Here is an 11023-nt window from a genome sequence, read left to right as displayed (position 1 = left end):
GCAACCGCCACAACAACTAATTGAAGTTGGTGAGCAAAACAATGGATATAATATGCCGAGCTATTTTCATTCAAGATCAAGGCCTTTAATCCATTGAACTCACCCCTCATATTGCTTGCTCTGTCATAACCTTGCCCTCTTACCTGTTTCAAACTCAATCCATGTTCAGCAAATAAACTATCAATGACAGATTTAAGAATTGAAGAAGATGTCCCCGTCACATGAACAATACCAAAAAATCTCTCTTTAACAATACCACGTGCATCAACATATCGTAAAACCACCGCCATTTGTTCCTTCTTAGAAACGTCATTAGACTCATCAACTAGCAATGAGAACACATCATCACCAACTTCTTTACGAATGGATTTGAGTATTTGATTTGCAAAACAAGCAGCAATATCTTTTTGAATACTTGGAGACACCATTTGATTATTCTTTGGAGCATTTTTTAATATAATTTTACCTACATCCTGCAGACGGCAGCAGCACAGTCGCACACGGTGTCCGGTCACCGGTGACATGGCACAGCAGGTGAGGTCGCAGCGATGAAGAAGAAGAGAAGAAGTGAGGTCGCATCGTCGCAGGCAGGCCGCAGGCGGCAGCAGGCTGCAGGCTCGTCACTCGTGTAGTCGTGTAAGTGTTAGCGTGTATGCGGTATGTCTTCACATAATCCCAGTTCACTCTCGTTTCCTACTTTCCTGCACTGAAGAGGGGCCTCTTACCTCATCTTGTTGGGGGCCCAATTACACCTAATCTCAAAATACAAGTAAATTTTTTTTTTGGGCTTTCCTATTTAATTTTTGTTGGGGGCCCAGGACCCCAACGACCTTGTAGTGCGTCCGCCCCTGATAATATTTTTTGTCAGTGTGCTAACTGGATAATTTTGTCATATTAATACGACTCAATGGCTATCTTAACTATAAGGGTGGTGCCTGATTGGTTTGAGCTTGAGTTCCAAAGGTCAAAAGGGTCTGGAGGTCTCAGGTTCAAATCTAATAAGGAATAAAAATCCCCTTGTGGCCACAGATGTATAAATGCGGTGACTCTGAGCTACCCACAAAGCAGGTGGTCATCTTGGGATTAGTCGGCTTACATAGCGGGTTGAATATCCAGGTTAATAAAAAAAAGGCTTATATGTATGTACTTGTCTTTATCAGTTGGTTCTTAGTTAGTTTATGGAGTTCAAGAAAATTTACAAAATTATACGAATCCAGTAATTGCTTATAAAATTGAAATCTAAAAGATCATGTATAACTAAGCAGTACATAATACTTATTTAACTTTCTTGCAACCCCGAGAATGAAATTTTAAACAGTACAAGGAACAGGATTACTCCTATAATATTAAACTGACTGAGTTCGATGCTCTAAGTAAAACGGTGTTAAGTACTGAGCTACTTACTTATTATCTTCAAGTTTCAATTCATGAACAACCTTGATTCACTGGGGGCGATGTTGATCGATCGTGCTAGTATAAAACCCTTAAGGAGACGACTTCCAACGTTGTTTTCCATTGACGCATCAGTATTAGCTTCAACACCAGGAAATACCAGACAACATTTAATCAACTCAATGAAACCATAAAAACAACAGGAAACACCAATATACACTTTTACCATTTAATCAAATTAATATACTGAACGTAAAATGCAAACCCCTGGTATAAAATAATACCATTAAATTTGGTTTAAAACCAGTGTTTGTAACAAAGCAAAAAGGAGATAGAAATGTAACATAAAAAAGAAAACCGAAGAAATCAAAGTCATAACAAAAGACTATCATCTATGTACCAAATTCTGTAAAACATTGATACGAAGAAAGTACAGAGTATCTCCAACAGATTCTTTAAAATAGATAAAATAAGGGTTTTGTTCTCTATATTGCTCCAACAGATTCTCTATAATGTTCTCTAAAATAGAGAAAACAAGAAAAACCTCCAAGTTTAATCCCATGACTGAATTATTATTATCTTATACAAAATATTGGGCAAATTGCATGAAAAAATAACATACTTTAACTTGATTCATATTTTGAGTAACGTACTTTCAGAATTTTCATTTTGGTACCTAAGATGTAAAGTTTTAAACAATACTGAGGTAACCGGTTATCATGCTGATGTGGTATCCAACTCGGTATTATTTGCTGACGTGATTAGTGACATGATTTTTTTAATCTAAAATTAATCTTTTTAAATCTAAAATTAGTGTTCAACCGGTTATCCGAATACTTAAATGTGTAAAATTTTACATCTTAGGTACCAAAAATGGAAGTTTTGAAAGTACGTTACACAAAATATGAATCAAGTTAAAGTACGCTATTTTTCATGCAATTTGTCGTAAAGTTTTTTTAAAAAATGTATTGAGATGATAAAATTAAAGAATATTATAGTAATATAATTTATGTTGAAATCTTTAAAAGAGAGAATATGTTGGAATCGAATGTAATTATTTTTAGAGATTTCTAAAAAGTTCAGGGACTGAAATGATCAAAATGATACTATAGGGACCAATAACTCATTTTGCAATAAATTAGGGACCAAAACTGTTTCTTTCCTCGCATTTTATTTCATCAAAATCTCTCTATCTAATCCACACACATAGCAAACACGCACTTCCAATGGCGCTTCTACAATCGTCAGCCTCTTCGTTCATCTCTCATTTTCCAGCTTCTCCGGTGAACTCCGTTCGTTTGTCTCCGCCGTTCGGGAACCGTTACGGTGGTTTGTCGGTGAAGGCGGAAGCGGCGGCGGGGATAGTGTTGGTGGATAAATCGGAAGCGGATAAGGTTAATCGTCTCAAAACATCGTACTTCGAGAAGATTGTTCCTTTGCTCAAGGAAGAATTTAGTTACACTAACATTCATCAGGTATATGATTTGAATTTCTAGTCTTCGTGTTTATCTTTCGATTTTACTGGTGAAATTGCTTGTAGAAATTAGGGAGAATTTAGAAATTGCTTGTAATTTTTTTGAAAATGGTGACATTGATGAGGACTAGCATGGAATTGGCTTTACATAACTAAATGAGCTTCAGAGGAATCATGTCATGATTATTTAGAAGAAATTTCAGATTATTTATTAATTAAAAGTGATTAATGTGTCATCAAGAAGTGATGATTCTGTTTACTCATGGCGTTTGGATAAGTTTTGTGAAGTTAATTACCATGTTCATGGCAAATTAGTAACATTTTGACTTTTTGAGGTCAAATAAACAATTCTTCAACTTAACATTGGTTCCTTTACTATTGAGGAAAAACTTATAAAATCAGTATATGTAACAATACTTCCTGTAGAAAGATGCTGGAGATAAGCTATGTGAAAAATTCATATCAGTTTTGAATTTCAAACCAGTCTACTTGATCCTGAATGTTACGAAGTACCTCTTTATTTTCGCAAGAGGCGAGTATCTTGACTTCTTATAGAAATGTAGTATTCTGGATTGGCATAGATGAGATAAATTGGTGTTTTTTGGTAATGGTGGGTGTCCAGACCAGTTTGTGTGCACGTCAGGCAGGAAAATCCCTAATGATCATGAGGAGACTCAAACTTATGGGGAGGAGTCCCAAGGTTTGGCCTTTATTTGCTGGTTGGGCTGACCCTCAAGGTTAATATGTGTTTTCTTGGTTTGTGGATGGATGATCTTTTTATAGTAAAATAATCAAGCATATGCAGGATGGACGCATTCTCTATCTAAACCTAGAGGGCCAACTCATCTAGCAAGTAGGTTGCTACTTGCTGGTTCGAGTCTGCCCAGTCCATTGGGGATTTTTCTGGCTACTATCTTCGGGGCCCCATGGGATTAGTCGAGGTGCGCAAATTGGTCCAAATACCCACGATTACCAAAAAAGATTCACCTCATCTCAGTTACACATGTCATTAATGAATGATTAGTATTTGAAATCATTGTACTTGGTACTTCTGTCTTTAGGCAACCAACATACTTGAATATAGAGACGGACACTCCAGTTGGACTTTGGTAGAAGATAGCAAATAAAATACTCTCAACGGACGTAAAATAGCTTAAGATGGATTTTTTAGTTCATTATCTTCTGCCAGCTAGAGTTTTCTTTCTGTGTTTTCGCAAGTATGCTACTTGTCGAGAATTAAATTTCAAGTATAATGGTTTGAATTGCTAATTGCTATATCGGCAATCTTTTTATTTATTGTCCGTCATATGGTTTGTGTGGCTTTGCTTTCAAACAAACAAGGTCTTCAATGCAGATACACACATGTGAATTTATTTGTTAAGTTGTTGGCCTTTCATGAGCCTTTATTCTAATTCATGTGTTAAGAGTCCTGCATCGGCTAGACTTGGACCATTTCTCCTCTATATATGTTGGAACATCCCTTCTCTCTTCAATGACTCTTTTGGGGAGTAATCTATGGGGTTCCACATATTCCCCACATGGTATCAGAACCAAGGTCTACCAAGCCAGGGACTCGACACTCTGGGGCATTCTGTACTCGTCTAGCTTCCTCTTGACACTTTGGGACAATATGTGCCTGTCTGGCCTCCGTTGAAGGGGTATGTTAAAAGTCCCACATCCACTAGCCTTAGACCATTCTTCTAAATATATGTTGGAACCTCCCTTCTCTTCTCAAGGCTCTTTCGGAGAGTAATCTAATGAGGTTCCACATGTTCTCACATCAGGTATGAAAGATATTGTTAAGCTACGCATCTATTGTTTGTCACTACTGTTTTTTTTTTTTTTTTGTCTATTTGTAGTCTGTTGGTTGATCTATTTGCTTGAATTCATCACTCATCACATTTTGTAAAGAACTAAAGATGACGTTCATTTATGTTATCTATATATATCATCAATACTGAAAGGCTCATCTAATGCATTTGATTTAAGAAACTCAAATTATCATTCAGCAACTTGTTTTGATTTTCCATGTGAAATATGGTAGGTGCCTAAGGTTGACAAGATTGTGGTTAACTGTGGTATCGGAGATGCGGCGCAGAACAACAAAGGTCTCGATGCAGCGATAAATGACATGGCTCTCATCACAGGACAAAGACCTGTAAAAACGAAAGCAAAAAATCCCATCGCTACTTTTAAGATCAGAGAAAATCAAACACTTGGAATCGCCGTCACCCTAAGGGGAAACGTAAGTTTCTTCTTTGTTCCTTCGGTTTTGAAAGGCTTTAGAGTTATTAATTCTTTTGCTACCTTTCTTGTTTTCAAGTTCTTCTTTTTCGAATGTTCTTCTTATGTTCTTTTTTCACAATTATTTTTGCACATGATGTACAAGCCGGGGTCTTTGGGGGTGGAGGTCAGGTACTTAGGACGGGATATATTGGGCTTGTTTGATTTGGTTTGGTTAAACTAAAATATTAACACTTTGTCGACCGTGACTATTTGTTAAAGATTTAAATTTAAAGTTCTATGGTAGAAAATGCGACTTTTAGTGTATTACAATAATAACTACTCCTCTGTCCCATGAAATTGTAAATTTTCTTTTCAGATATATAATATTTATATACGGCAAATACTTACACACACTCCTCACCTTTGGTCAAGGTTACTCCTCACCTTTGGTCAAGGTTGAGCCCTTGGCCTCTGTGGAGGTTGGGCTCTACGAGTAACCCGAGTACCGCTTGGCCAACGACCTTTTGGTCAAATTACAACATTTTAGGATCACTTTGAAAACCATAACCATGTTCAAGTTAGGGCTTGTTTGTTAGCAGCTTAATGAGCTTAATGAAACTCACAACTTATTTGGTTAGCTATACATGATTGTTTGTTAGTGGCTTAATGATATAGATAGTGACTTATTCAATAAGCTTCTAGGGAGGAGCTTTATGCATAAAGCCAAATTTTACCAAACCTGTCCCTCCCAATTAAAAAACACGCTCCTTCCATCTATGAAGAACACGCATAAACAAAAGTCTTCCCAATCTACGGAGACAAATTAATCCACATAGACAACTTTATCCATAAAGGACTTAATGAACAACCAACCCAACAACCCCCTTAGTTACTTGGACCTCACATATTACTTTTCAAGATTCAGGAATTGTTAGGGTAGATACTTACATTCACACAATCATCACTATTGAAAACGGAAAAAAGAAGCACAAAAGTTATGAGGTCAACAGTTTGCTTACATCAATAATCAGGGGCGGACTTACATAGAGAGGGGCGGGTGCACGTGCTCCCGCCCCATCGTCCCGGCACAGTTGAAAAAAATCTTAGGGGCCTGAAAGATGCACCTAAGATAAACTTATGTTCTATAAAGCAGTGTATTGGGACATTTAGACATATTTAGCGTCTGATAAATCCGATTTTGTTGTAGCGGTATACCTCTTTTTGATGTTTTAGGCTCGTTGTGACAGGTGATGTATGCATTTCTTGACCGACTTATCAACTTGGGTCTTCCTAGAACCCGGGATTTTCAAGGCGTGAGCCCTAACAGCTTCGACGGGAATGGTAACTACAGCGTCGGACTTAAGGAACAAAGTGTGTTCCCCGAGCTCAGTTACGATGCCCTCGGCAAACCGAGAGGAATGGACGTTTGTATATCGACAACGGCTCCAACCGACAAAGAAGCGTATAAACTTTTAGCGTTAATGGGAATGCCGTTCCGTGAGGGTTCGGGACCCTCGGCGGTGGTCAGGCGGAAGAAGTTGAAATCACACCATTTCAACACCAAGACCAAGCAAAAGGCACGACGGTGAACCGCTCGTGAGGTAACTTTTACGTTCTACCGCTTGTAAAACTCGATTTTGTTGTGATTCATATGAATAGTTGTGTTGTACAATGATTAAATGCATGTTTTGATTAATATTCGTGCCCATCGGGATCCTTTTTTTTTACGTTACGTGTAGTTGTACCATGCTGCTACAAACATGTACCTTCTCCCCGTCAATTTTGGGTGTTAACGATTAAAGGTCCAGATCTCTTTTTACGTTTCACACCTTAACTCTCTTTCTTACATGATCTTCGCCTTTTCTCAATTATCATAAATAAAAACTTTCTTTTTCATTTTCATTTCTATTTTTTTATTTCCAAATTCCTGAAAAAGATATCGTAAATATGTTTTATATTTAATTTAGGACAAATTGCATGAAAAAGTAACGTACTTTAATTTGATTCCTATTTTGTGTAACCTATTTTCAAAACTTCCATTTTGATATCTAAGATGTAAAGTCTTAAACATTTAAGTACCCGTGTAACCAGTTGAAGCATTAACAAGTTACCATGCTGATGTGGTATCCAACTCAATATTATTTGTTATTCAACCCAATTTCATCCCATCACTCGCTACATCACCATGGTAACCGGTTAATGTTTCAACCTGTTATTTGAGTACTTAAATGTTTAAAATTTTACATCTTAGATACCAAAATGAAAGTTTGAAAAGTACGTTAAGTCATTAACCATAATAAATTAAAGTACGTTACTTTTTTATGCAATTTGTGATTTAATTTACTTTATCCTTAAAAGTAATAAAATCATTAAGGATTAAGAGGTTGTTTGTTTACCTCTTAATAGTTTTAATAAGAAGCAACATCTGAATTGTTAAAAGGTAAATCTTGTTTGACAAAACAAAGTCTTGTCTCTTAATGGTTCTAAAACCCTTTCAATGATTTTGTATCATGGGTCTCTCTTAACCATTCAACGCCCTAATTTCATTGTAAACAATTATCAAACAATTATATTTAATTTTGCACTATATCATCAGAGTCTTTTAATCATTCTGACAACTTAATCATTATGTATTAAACCATTCAGCAACTGTCAAATAACTACTAAAACCTAATATTATTCTTAGGACCAAATCGTTGGGTTGTTTCCACATCATTTTAGGGTGGTGGTAACGGGCGTGCGGCGAGTGGATGTAGGAATCCTACACCAATCATTTGGGGTGGGTCTATACGCATGCATAAGATTAGCCATCTAAAATAATAACCCACTTAAATAATGGTTCTCTATTGGTTAGTTGTGATTATGATTGGATTGGATCTGTTTTTTTTTTTTAACGATGACACCATTTGATTATAAAAAAAGTTATAGGAAAAAAATTTCAAACGGAGACACCGTTTGACTATAAGAAACAAATATATGGAATTTTTTTTTTCAATCGGTGGCACAATTTGACTAAGAAAATGACACTAACACTATTCGAAATTAGGTCTGGGGTGGAATAAAAGCCTTACAAACCAACTCTACTAAAAAAACTTGTTAACATTGTAGTTTCAAAACACATATGTAAACGAGAATCTGGGTGTACTAAGAACTTGATCTCCTAGCATTTGAGATCGAGAGAGTTTCTCTTAGATTATCCAAATACTCGATTTGTGATACCCGAGCCTATAAGGGACCAAATTATTGTATTTGGAAAGTGTGTTCTACACGATCCAACGAGATTATCCAATCACGCATCATCTTTGAATCCCTACATCCACTAAGAACGTATCGGTGGCTCCATTGATGAACTTGTTCGTCATAGTGTAAATTTTTTTACGATCTTTAATGGTGTTTAAAGATATATCGGAAAAAATTTAGCGGTGATACAAAACGATTATTGTAATATAAAATAAAACAAAATTTAAATATAGTAGAAAATATTAAGAAATAAGATTCAATTTCAACAATTTATTGTTAGTTTTTTTGTGTTCAACGTGTTTTCATGAGACCATTTTTTTACACTTAAAACTTCACAGTAAAACACTGTGAAGGTAAAAAAAAAAGTTGCACCTTCACAGCAAAAACACTGTGAAGGTTACCTTCACAATGTTTTGCTGTGAAGTTTCAAGTGCAAAAAAATGGTCTCACAGGTCTCATGAAAACAAGTTGGTCTCATATGATCCCAAGTCATTGTTAACTATCAAACTCAAATTTAAGCTTTAATATGCTCTCGTAGGCTGCTCGTTTTCGTTTTTCGGCAACATGCCTGTTCGGGGAACACATCGAGCCCCAACAATGGCACCTTTAAAAGTCCTAATTTCCCCCCCACTAAGACGGGACGATTGAGCAGTGCCATGGGACCACCCTAACCTCTATAGATGTCTCGAGATGGTACCACTTCGATTCATGTTTATGTTACCACTGGGTATCATCGTTAGAAAATTGAGACCCGAAAAGGCTAAAGTAGCACATTGAAGCTTAAATTTGAGTTTTAGTTATTAACAACAGTGTAACACAAAAAACCTAACTGTAATATTTGGTTCGGTTGCAGATTTCATCACACGGATTAGCTATGTCAATGGCTTTTCTCAGTTATGATATCAACCAGATATTATTTTGGCGAAAATAGAAACAATAATAAATGATGCTTGACAAACATACTGATCGCTTAAAAATTAATCGAAAAATAGAAATAATTAGAGGTATGGACGGGTTAAATATTTTGTGCTCGATTCATGTTCAGGAATCAATTTGACGGGTTTTAAAATGGTTCGAGGCATCTTCAACGATTTCGTGAACCAGCTTCTTATTCTCTCTTCCTAATAAGTCCACCAGTGTTTAAAAAAAGTAAAGCCGAATAACCAAGTACATTTAATTGTTTTTTCAGTTATTTCTGAGCGGAAATGCTGTTCTGTTATCACACGTGGTATATATGATACATGAACAAATGAACTTTCGCCCCCTACTGAAAAGGGGCAATTAGCTTTGCACCACTGATAGATTACTTAAGATTCAGTTCAAAAGGCCTTACTTAGTTCACACCGGTTCAGATCCATAAGCAGTGATAATTGCCCCCCAGTAGAGGTTGCATGAGATGAATTCTCATATAATTTCAGTAAATTTTACGAATCCATAAATACGATCTGCTTACTCGTAACTATCTCTATTTCTAGAAAACATGATCAATAGCGTCAACAAACTGATCAATCAACTCTACCATCCAAAGCGAAGAAAATGCTAGAGGTTTGTTTAAATAGTTAAAAGTTTGACAGTTGCTGAATGATTTAGTGCAGAATGATTAAGTGGTCAGAATGATTAAGTGACTCTTATGATGTAGTGAAAAATGAAATATAATTGTTTGGTAGTTGTTCGGAATGAAATTAGGGCGCTGAATGGTTAAGAAAGGTCCAAGATACAAAATCATTCGGAGGATTTTAGAACCATTAAGAGGTAGATTTTTTTTTTGCCAAACATGATTCACCTCTTAGCGGTTCAGAAGCTGTCTCTTAATGGAATTATTAAGAGGTAAACAAACAACCCCTGAGTCTGATAAACGACGGATTACCACTTCAAGGTTTACCAGAAAACCCTATTTTTCGCCGAAAACCATAAATTGTTTACAATAAAAATGGAAAAGAAAAGATTAAAATGAATTGAATAAAATTAAAATCTTTGATGCAAGATGTATCATATGGTCAAAAGTTGGGGGACCAAAAGAGAAAAATTCAGTCTAAGTTTATAAAAAGTACTACTTACCCCCTCATTTTTAAACAATTTACAATATTTTGGTAAAGATTTTTGTTTATTTATTTTCTCTAGAATTAACTTGTTTAGATATTTATAATATTGCCTTAAAAACTAGAAATGAATTTAAATTTGGATCAAGGGTAGAAAATGGCAATTAGTTTTAAATAGATTATCAAATTTTCAATTTGTTCACCAAAGTTTGAAAATCAGAAATAAATGCTTGAAATCTATAAAAACCTTCATTTTAGGTAATATAGCTAAAGTTAGTTATCATTCTTCGAAAATTATTGACCTTGATAACCAACTTAAGAAGTTGTTTGTTTATCTTTTAATAGTATCATTAAGAGGCAACCTCTGAATCGTTAAGAAGTGAATCTTGTTTGACAAAAAAAATTATGTCTCTTAATGGTTCAAACCCCCCTGATTGATTTTGTATCATGGGTCTCCCTTAACCATTCAGCGCCCTAATTTCGTTGTAAACAATTACCAAACAATTATATTTCATTTTTCACTATATCATGACAAACTCTTAATCATTCTGCACCAAATCATTCAACAACTGTCAAACAACCCCTTATTATCTTAAATTAACCACTCTTCAAAGTTGAAGCTTTTTTCAAACCTCATGAAATTTTTTCATCA

General features: G+C 35.6%; 1 protein-coding gene across 1 annotated transcript; it reads left to right on the top strand.

Annotated features, from left to right (window-relative positions):
* Nucleotides 1-2597: 2597 nt before the first annotated feature.
* LOC112526572 (50S ribosomal protein L5, chloroplastic) lies at nucleotides 2598-6798 on the top strand. Its single transcript, XM_025136915.1, has 3 exons — nucleotides 2598-2867; nucleotides 4911-5111; nucleotides 6340-6798. Exons 1-3 carry the CDS (start codon nucleotides 2619-2621, stop codon nucleotides 6679-6681), a joined length of 792 nt encoding a protein of 263 aa, XP_024992683.1. The 5' UTR covers nucleotides 2598-2618; the 3' UTR covers nucleotides 6682-6798.
* The last annotated feature ends 4225 nt before the right edge of the window (nucleotides 6799-11023 follow it).

The sequence above is a fragment of the Cynara cardunculus genome, assembly GCF_001531365.2.
Source record: "Cynara cardunculus var. scolymus isolate 2C chromosome LG 14, CcrdV1, whole genome shotgun sequence".
NCBI lineage: Eukaryota > Viridiplantae > Streptophyta > Magnoliopsida > Asterales > Asteraceae > Cynara > Cynara cardunculus.
Note: the sequence above shows the minus strand (reverse complement) of the source record. Positions and strands in the feature narration are given on the sequence as shown.

Coding starts and splice junctions, on each gene's coding strand:
- LOC112526572 (XM_025136915.1), top strand. CDS start 2,619: ATGGCGCTTCTACAATCGTCAGCCTCTTCGTTCATCTCTCATTTTCCA. Junction 2,868..4,910: donor GTTACACTAACATTCATCAG/GTATATGATTTG, acceptor GAAATATGGTAG/GTGCCTAAGGTTGACAAGAT. Junction 5,112..6,339: donor CCGTCACCCTAAGGGGAAAC/GTAAGTTTCTTC, acceptor TCGTTGTGACAG/GTGATGTATGCATTTCTTGA.